Source organism: Entelurus aequoreus, linkage group LG19, assembly GCF_033978785.1.
Source record: "Entelurus aequoreus isolate RoL-2023_Sb linkage group LG19, RoL_Eaeq_v1.1, whole genome shotgun sequence".
Lineage (NCBI taxonomy): Eukaryota > Metazoa > Chordata > Actinopteri > Syngnathiformes > Syngnathidae > Entelurus > Entelurus aequoreus.
In genome coordinates this window covers 42,394,543-42,403,813 of record NC_084749.1, presented here as the reverse complement: position 1 = coordinate 42,403,813, position 9,271 = coordinate 42,394,543, and the positions used below count along the sequence as shown (strand labels likewise).

Genomic DNA, 9,271 nt, shown 5'->3' with positions numbered 1-9,271 from the left:
GGAGTTGGGGCCCTGGAGGCCGGCCTGCTGCTATAAAGCGCTACTCAGCCGTCCATCACCCCGAAGGGTAATCAAGCGGTGGTGAAGGCGTGGGGTGGGGGTGGGGAGTGTGTTTGTGTATATGCCCATTGTCTTTGGGTGTAGTGGTGTTGTGTCCATAGGCCCGGGGCCGTTCTGCATGCAATGCAAGCAAAGTTCGACTTCCAGGTGTCGTTGAGGAGGGAGGGAGGTCAAAAGCGTCCATCTTTGAGGAGTCCTCGGGGGATGTTTACAGAACAGCCTGCTCCTGTTGTTGCAGCGTCAAGGCCATTCGAGAGAGTCAAATCGTAGATTAGGATTTTTGTGTTTCCGCGAGCAGACATTACAATGGCTTGTCTGTTCTATTCGTCCATGTTGGCTCTCATATCCAATTTTTCCCTTTCCGCAAGCTTCTCCATGACGTGATCCATCTTGCGATTCAGTTCAGAAATCGCCCCAGACCATACTTGCCAACCTTGAGACCTCCGAATTCGGTAGATGGGGGGGGGGGGGGGGGGGTTGAGGTGTGTTTGGGTTGAGGTGGGCGGGGTTGGGGGCGCGGGGTTTGGTGGTAGCGGGGGTGTATATTGTAGCGTCCCGGAAGAGTTTGTGCTGCAAGGGATTCTGGGTATTTGTTCTGTTGTGTTACGGCGCGGATGTTCTCCCGAAATGTGTTTTTCATTCTTGTTTGGTGTGGGTTCACAGTGTGGCGCATATTTGTAACAATGTTAAAGTTGTTTAAATGGTCACTCTCAGTGTGACCTGTATGGCTGTTGATTAAAGGCCTACTGAAATGAGATTTTCTTATTCAAACGGAGATAGCAGATCCATTCTATGTGTCATACTTGATCATTTTGCGATATTGCCATATTTTTGCTGAAAGGATTTAGTAGAGAGCATCGACAATAAAGTTTGCAACGCAATATTGTTGTCCGGGTGGAAATCGGGAGAAATTCGGGAGAATGGTTGCCCAGGAAGATTTTCGGGAGGGGCACTGAAATTCTGGAGTCTCCCGGGAAAATCGGGAGGGTTGGCAAGTATGCCCCAGTCTGTGATCCCACAGCCCGGCCCAAACTTTCCATTGCGACGAACAGCCTTTGGGCCCCCTGAGTGGCGGCCATCGTCTTACGAATTTGACGATACACCAGAGCAATGCCCAGCCCAATCAGCAGGTGCCCCGCGATCATGGTTCCAAATAGGTAGATGTCTTCCACATCCTCGATGGAAAGGACTGAGAGGCGCATGATTCTCCATTTGTCCCAGAAATCTCTCACGTACCCCGCAGCAATGGTTCCATCAGGGCAGCCAGGCTCCCCAGAACCTCTTTTCCTCGTCGAAAAGATTTTGTCAATTGAGTCGAGAGTCCAGCTAATCAATTCCATGTCTGATGTTTAGATTTGGAGGACAGCGCAAAGAAAGAGGCTTGTCCAGGGTGTACCCCGCCTTCCGCCCGAATGCAGCTGAGATAGGCTCCAGCCACCCCGAAAGGGACAAGCGGTAGAAAATGGATGGACGGATGGAAAAAAGACGTCATATTAGATGAACAGTCCGGTTGCAATCGATGAAACGCTCTGACAATACTTCACATTCCGTTTCCGCAGTCAGTTACAGCAACAATGGAAAGTTATGATTCATTAATCCAAAGAGATAGGTGGTTGCTTCTTTGTTTGATGCGCCGATATAGACAGGAAGTCACAACCTGGTTATCAGCATTTTCCAGGAAACATGCTAGACGGCAGCAAACTGCTTTGACGGCATGACTTTAGAAAATAAAAGTGATTTTGTGGATTGAACAATTAGTCGAGTAGTCTTTACACATTCAACTTGTTTTCGTGTTCTAAACAGGCTATTGCAGGTAACTTAAACAAGCTTAAGTGAAAAGCACTTTTTAAGGATTTTATTTGTTTTTAGGTGTCATACTTTGTATTCAATTTACCCTGACATAGGGTTGTACGGTATACCAGTATTAGTATAGTACCGCGATACTAATGAATCATATTTGGTACTATACCGCCTCTACAAAGTACCTGTCCCCCCAGCCCCCCGTCATCGTCACGTCGTGTCATTGCTGGTTTACAAGCAGAGGAGCATGTTCGGCAGCGCACGATCACAGAGTACTTACAAGCAGACACAGTGTGTAGACAGAAGAGAGAGAACGGATGCATTTTGGCTTAAAAACTAACAATAAAGGTGAAGTTATAACACTGAAACGCCCTCAGGAAGAGGTGCTTCAAGACATGACTAGCTAGCTCGTGGCTAACGTCCATCCGCAGTGTTGTAGCTACTTCTAAATCACTAATCCTCGCCTCCATGGTGACAAATAAAGTCAGTAAGGAATAGCTAAACATCTCACCCGCATCAAAATGTAAACAAACGCCATTGGTGGATCTACCCCTGACATCCACTGTAATGATAGCAAGTACAGGAGCGTATCTAGTCGGTACTACTATGATTACATCAATATTTTTTAGCATCACAAAATTTTCTTTCGTGTTTTTAAAATGTATTATATGTTTATAAATTCAGGAAATATGTCCCTGGACACATGAGGACTTTGAATATGACCAATGTATGATCCTGTAACTACTTGGTATCGGATTGATACCTAAATTTGTGGTATCATCCAAAAGTAATGTAAAGTATCAAACTACAGAAGAATAAGTGATTATTACATTTTAACAGAAGTGTAGATAGAACATTTTAAAATAGAAAGTAAGCAGATATTAACAGTAAATGAAGAAGTAGATTAGTAATTAATTTTCTACCACTTGTTCTTAATAATGTTGACAAAATAATAGAATGATAAATGACACAATATGTTACTGCATATGTCAGCAGACTAATTAGGAGCCTTTGTTTGTTTACTTACTACTAAAAGACAAGTTGTCTTGTATGTTCACTATTTTATTTAAGGACCAACTTGCAAAAATAAATATATGTTTAATGTACCTTAAGATTTTTTGTTAAAATAAAACCAAAATTGCCATTTTTTGTCGTCCCCTTTATTTGGAAAAGTATCGAAAAATACCGAAAAGTATCGAAACACATTTTGGTACTACTTGTGTGTAAATGTGAATGAATGTTTGGTGGTATCTTGTCTTTGCACTCTATTGACTTGAATATAAGTTGAAAAGGATTTGCAGATCATTGTATTCTGTTTTTATTTACCATTTACACAACGTGCCAACTTCACTGGTTTTGTACTAGTACTTTTTCAGTACTGGTATATCGTACAACCCTAGTATAGTGTAACACACACTGTACTCAGTACACTCCAGGTTTATTTACATATCATTTATTTACATAATATATTCTGCCCTTCGTGAATGTTTGGCAGATATGACAAAAAAAAAAAAAAAACGTTCCTTTAAATTAGACACTTAAAAAACAACTTCCGGTTGCTTATTGAAATTATAATAACATTACTCACACTAAGGAATTCACATTAACATACATATAAAGTGCACATACATGTTAGAATCATGTCAAATCAACGATACAGTTTGCAACCATACTGGAAAAAGGTTGGCTCTGATGCCACTAGCTCAATGCTAACATATAACGGACCAGCCTATTGACAGGCTAATGACAATTAGCAATTTTAAACTTGTCCAAACAAATAGACTTCAACGGAACAAAATTGACATAAAACAACCAATGCATTTTCTACTAACAGTCATCAAACTCTGTGGAAACCAATACCGACCGCTAACTTTGGGATACAAAGCTAGGCTCTCTACTAACTGTTGCTCAAACTTAAAACATCTTATTTTTGAATTAATTAATTTAAAGCCAGCAATGTGTGACTAATTAATAGCGTTTTTCACTGTAAAATGCTCTGAAAATGAAATAATGCCATGTAAATCCAATTCATTATGATGATTATTGTTATGCCAGACTGGTAATAATAATGGCTTCACAAAGGGGGATTTTCACGATGAACGGACATTTTCTTGCAGGAATAATCACAAACATTCCTGCATAGAAAAAACACATACATTTCCATACAATACCAGACAACAAAAAAACGTATAACGGTCTTGTATCGTCAAAGTGCATTCTGACTTCACTGGTGCTTCAGACTCTGAAGACTTTAGTAAGACACCATACTTTGCTTTGACATCAGCGCATACTGGTGCTTTGATCACAGTATGATGATACATTTCAATGGACCAGCCAGGAAAATATCACTTTAAATCCCATCGGGCAGAAATGAAAGACCGTTTAAAAATCCACGGTCGAAAGTCCTTCAAGGCCCCTTAAGTTGTTGTGATTGTTTATGCTCAGTTTTCGGGTCCCTGGGAAGGGATTCACATAGTCAATTAATCAGGAGTTGTGTCTTCTCTTTGCAGCTGCACACAGTTCTTGGTAGAGGTCAGACAGAATGAACCTCGGGTAGGAGTTGTTCTCCATCAGGCTGTAGATTTTTCTCTGAGCTGCCAAAAAGCTGGTTGCGTTCGGCTCAGGCAGACTCTGGATGATTTTGGTTTTGGTGGAAAAGTCAAGGTTGACCTGTAACCAAAGGGAATATTAGAATATTCAACTTTACAATCATCGGTTTTCTAAAGACGGATTTTGTCTGTAGTTTAGTACCTCTTTGGGGGCTTCGTTTTTGATGAATTCCTCGTAAATGCTGTTGGCTTTGGACGTCAACTCTTGGTGTGACGAGAGCATCCTGAAGTCTTCGCACGCCGTCCAAAACTCGATATTCTCCTCGCAGAACTCGGTCTTCATGAAGATGCAAAAAGCCGCTTTCCCATCTGCGCGGGGGGAGACGAGGCCAACGGACGTTAAAAGGCGAGATAAGTGCGCAGGACGGAAGGGCAATAAAAACCCGACCTTTGAAACTGGGTGTTATGTCATTCTACACAAATAGTCAGGTGAGTGATTGCTTACATTTATGACCGAGTAGTTTGTCTAGCGACTGCGCCCACTGGCTCACATCGTCTGCGGTTGGCCTGAGGGAAGAGAGCACAGATCAGTCAGCAGATCATTAGAGCAGACTGGTAGAGCTACTTTCAGTCTCAGGCAAAAGTTGTCCAACATTTTCCATTTAAGGGACGCGTGTGGAAACATTGAAGTAATTTGATACAAGAATGCAATTAGTCTGATCATCGTAAAACTGCAATATGTCAAATGATAATCAGATTAGTCATTAATTTGGAGTAACCACGTTTATTTAAGGATTCTCATTGTCATCCCATTGGGTTGAGTTTTTCCTTGCCCTAATGTGGTATCTGAGACGAGGATGTCGTTGTGGTTTGTGCAGCCCTTTGAGACACTTGTGATTTAGGGCTATGTAAGTAAACATTGATTGATTGATTAATACTTCTGTCTTCTTTCCATTGAAATTTAAGAAATTTAGGGCCATCCAGGCCTTGATATCATCAAGACAAGCGAGTAGTGGCTGCATTGAAGAGACATGATTTCTCTTTAACGGAAAATACATTTGACCAATCTAAGTCTAAGACTAGATGTGACCAATCTAAGTCTAAGACTGGATGTGACCAATCTAAGTCTAAGACTGGATGTGACCAATCTAAGTCTAAGACTAGATGTGACCAGTCTAAGTCTAAGAATAGATGTGACCAATCTAAGTCTAAGACTAGATGTGACCAATCTAAGTCTAAGACTTGATGTGACTAATCTAAGTCTGACATTGATTGATTGATTGATTGATTGATTGATTGATTGATTGATTGAAATAACTTTAAAAACAAAAGGACGGACAAAAGCTTGCTCCCTATTGGCTCTTGCATTAAACACAGACACGCCCAGTCCTGTGTCAATGTACCAAGGAAACGATTGTTGACATTACCCAAACAATACACCCCAAATATGTACAGTACACGGTTGCCTCCAGCAAATTGATTTTTTTCTTTCTTCTAATTCTTGGGATCTTTTCAAAAACGTGAAGCTCTTCTTTGTGTTTGAACTCACTCACAATTGCTCCACTCCTACTTCAAAAAAACAACGCCTTCCAATTTTTTCGCCCCTATTTGTCCTTTTTTTTTTTGGCATGGTCTGAACCACGCAGGTATGTTCCATTAATTTGTGTCATTGTGTGTCACCACTATGAGTCACGCGTCGTGTTGGCACAAAGTATGGGACGTATCAAAAGCTGCCCGCGTCAACAAAGCGGCGTAATTTTTTTGTTTTGTTTTACCAACACGTGCTTTACTTAAGAGTAGCCAGGCTTTCGCAGCCAAACTGTAATTGCATTGCTAAAACGCTACTATTTACAAACCCCGTTTCCATATGAGTTGGGAAATTGTGTTAGATGTAAATATAAACGGAATGCAATGATTTGCAAATCATTTTCAACCCATATTCAATATTTGGACACAAATGCCATTTTGTTGTCAGAATGTCACAAGGGACCATTTTTTAAAGATTGTTTTCTTTGTTTATAATGTTTATTTGAATTTGTGTTTATTTTTAATTTGCCTATTTTTCATGCTGCCCGAATATTTTCTCTCGTATTGTTGGTCTACATCAGGGGTGTCAAACGTACGGTTTTATCCAGCCCGCGGGATGAGTTTGCTAAGTATAAAAATGAGCCGAAATTTTTGAATGAAAGAAACCGCTGTTCTAAATGTGTCCACTAGATGCCGCAATAGCAATTCTTTGTATCTTTGTAGATGATGCTACATATGTAAAAAAAAATAAACCTGTCTGTCCTTTGCCTCTATTTCTTTGTGGTGTACAGCCCTTTTGTTCTTCAAACTGTGGTTGTTTTTAAAGGGCTTTATAAATAAAGTTGGTATGGTATGTTATGGTACTGTGTGGAACAATTTCCCTTGTGGATCAATACAGTTTGTCTAAGTCTATTCACAATTTAGTCCTCTCCCTGTGCCCTTGTTTAGTTATCCTTTCCTTCCCCTTGTAATTAAGCCACTATGTCTAACAATTTCCCCTCCAGGATCATTAAAGTGTGTCCAAGTCTAAAAATGCACAACATTTATTTGTTCAAAATCTGCTAACGGCTTTTTTTTTCAAAATCTAAAGTCCAGTCAGAGTGTATTTTGAAGTTACATTTGCATGAACTGACCCCTGACCCAGCTAAGGTGAAGGGAGCATTACCAAAAAATAGTTCGTCTGCGTCAGCACTTATAATAACAATATCACCAATAGTCGGCCCAGAGTAAAATGTGCATTTAATGCAACCTTTCTTGTGATTAATCACGCGAGTTAACTCGTTAATTTTCGACAGCCCTAGCCGAGCAACAAATTGTTATTATTATTTCCTATGCACGGATGTATTTTCTGTCTGGATGAGGAGAGGGTCTCACCTGTGCGATTTGTTATGCATGGAATGAGGGATGTGTATCTTCAAGAAGAGTCCAATTCTGTTTCTCAAGTTTTTCATCCTGCAAAAAAAAAATACACAAAAATGTTAGTGAAGCTCAACAAAATCGTGCAAAAAGTCAGTGTTCAAAAACAAGAAAAAAATAATACAAAAATTAGGGGTATTTTATTTGAACTAAGCAAAAATTATCTGGCCAATAAAACAAGAAAATTCGGCATGTCAAGACTTTCCGAAACAAGTAAAATTAGCTAACCTCAATGAACCCCAATAATACCTTAAAATAAGTCTATTTTCACTAATAAGTGCACTTTTCCTGGTAGAAAAAAAAAGAGACCTTTTTGCTCAATATGTTGAAATATATTCTGAAATTAAGTAAATGCTAGTGCCATTATCTTTTTTTTTTCCATTTATTTATTTATTTATTTCAGGCAATGACATAAAAAAGTTGCAAAGTTGACAACACATAATAATATAAATTAATATACCGGTAGTGCAAAAGGTAATGTATAGCATGTAATGCATGATTGTCCAGTTTTGCCTAAAAGGGAGTGGGAAGAAGACATATAACTACATAATGATATGCGCTCGGCATCATGATTTTTTTTTTTCGTGCTTGAAAAAAGAAAATATAACTTTAAAAAAGTAGTTTTATACTTGTGAGTGTTGATGACACAGCTTTGCATCAGTTGATATTCTAGTTTCAAGCATGTTTTACTCAATACAGATCATCAAATCTCAGCAAGAAGCTGTAATATCTTACTGAGATCATTTAGGAGCAAAACACTTAAAACGAGTAAAACACTCTAACATCAAATCTGATCTTATCAGACAGAAAATAAGCAAATATCACCCTTATTTGAGGTATTTAATCTTACCTAGATTTCAGTTTTTGCAGTGTACGCACTCATGCAGTAGTACAGTTGTTATTAGTGAGAATATACTTATTTTAAGGTATTTTTGGGGTTCATTGCGGTTAGCTAATTTTACTTGTTTTGGAAAGTCTTGAAAAGCCACATTTTCTTAGTCTATTAGCAGATAATTTTGCTTAGTTCAAATAAAATACCCCTCATTTTTGTATTTTTTTTCTTCTTTTTGAACACTGACTTTTTGCAGTGTATTTTCTCGTGTTTCATCTGTTTTCATTATGAGACACAATTGTGTCAAAGTCATGATTTTTTTTTTTGTCATGCTTGAAGTAAGAAATGATTACTTTAAAAAAGTAATGTTATACTTGTGAGTGTTGATGACAGCTTTGCAACAGTTGATATTCTAGTTTCAAGCATGTTTTACTAAACATAGGTCATCAAATCTCAGCAACAAGCTGTAATATCTTACTGAGATCATTTAGGACCAAAACAGTTAAAACAAGTAAAACACTTATCTTATCAGATTTCAGTTTTTGCAGCGTATTAAGTAGTTGCAGAAGTGGACTTACTTAATTCTTGTTTTCTCTTTGCACAGGTCGGTGGGTTTCATGCCGTCATTAACAGCCGTGTTCATTTTCAGGTCTTCCTTCATGGTTTTGATCTCCTTCTGCTCTCCCTCTTGACTGGCTGTCTAACTTTATAGTAAGCCTGCAGCTGCCAAGGAGGAGGCGGAGCCTGGTGAGAGAGCTTGCTCCCTATTGGCTCTTGCATTAAACACAGACACGCCCAGTCCTGTGTCAATGTACCAAGGAAACGATTGTTGACATTACCCAAACAATACACCCCAAATATGTACAGTACACGGTTGCCTCCAGCAAATTGATTTTTTTCTTTCTTCTAATTCTTGGAATCTTTTCAAAAACGTGAAGCTCTTCTTTGTGTTTGAACTCACTCACAATTGCTCCACTCCTACTTCAAAAAAACAACGCCTTCCAATTTTTTCGCCCCAATTTGTCCTTTTTTTTTTTGGCATGGTCTGAACCACGCAGGTATGTTCCATTAATTTGTGTCATTGTGT

General features: G+C 39.1%; 1 protein-coding gene across 1 annotated transcript; it reads right to left on the bottom strand.

The window, feature by feature from the left end:
- Positions 1-3,262: 3,262 nt before the first annotated feature.
- On the bottom strand, positions 3,263-8,853 carry LOC133634936 (regulator of G-protein signaling 2-like). The gene is made up of 5 exons (XM_062027591.1): positions 8,763-8,853; positions 7,311-7,388; positions 4,915-4,976; positions 4,612-4,778; positions 3,263-4,530 (listed from the first exon to the last, which is right to left on the bottom strand). The coding sequence occupies exons 1-5, from the start codon at positions 8,843-8,845 to the stop codon at positions 4,345-4,347; spliced, it is 576 nt and encodes a 191-aa protein (XP_061883575.1). The 5' UTR covers positions 8,846-8,853; the 3' UTR covers positions 3,263-4,344.
- Positions 8,854-9,271: the final 418 nt, after the last annotated feature.

Bases quoted from the DNA above. Each gene is read 5' to 3' on its own strand.
- LOC133634936 (XM_062027591.1), bottom strand. From the start codon at position 8,845: ATGAAGGAAGACCTGAAAATGAACACGGCTGTTAATGACGGCATGAAA. The intron at 7,389-8,762 runs GTAAGTCCACTT...TTTTTTTTGCAG, and splicing joins AAAGAGAAAACAAGAATTAA to GATGAAAAACTTGAGAAACA. The intron at 4,779-4,914 runs GTAAGCAATCAC...CCCCCCGCGCAG, and splicing joins CAAACTACTCGGTCATAAAT to ATGGGAAAGCGGCTTTTTGC.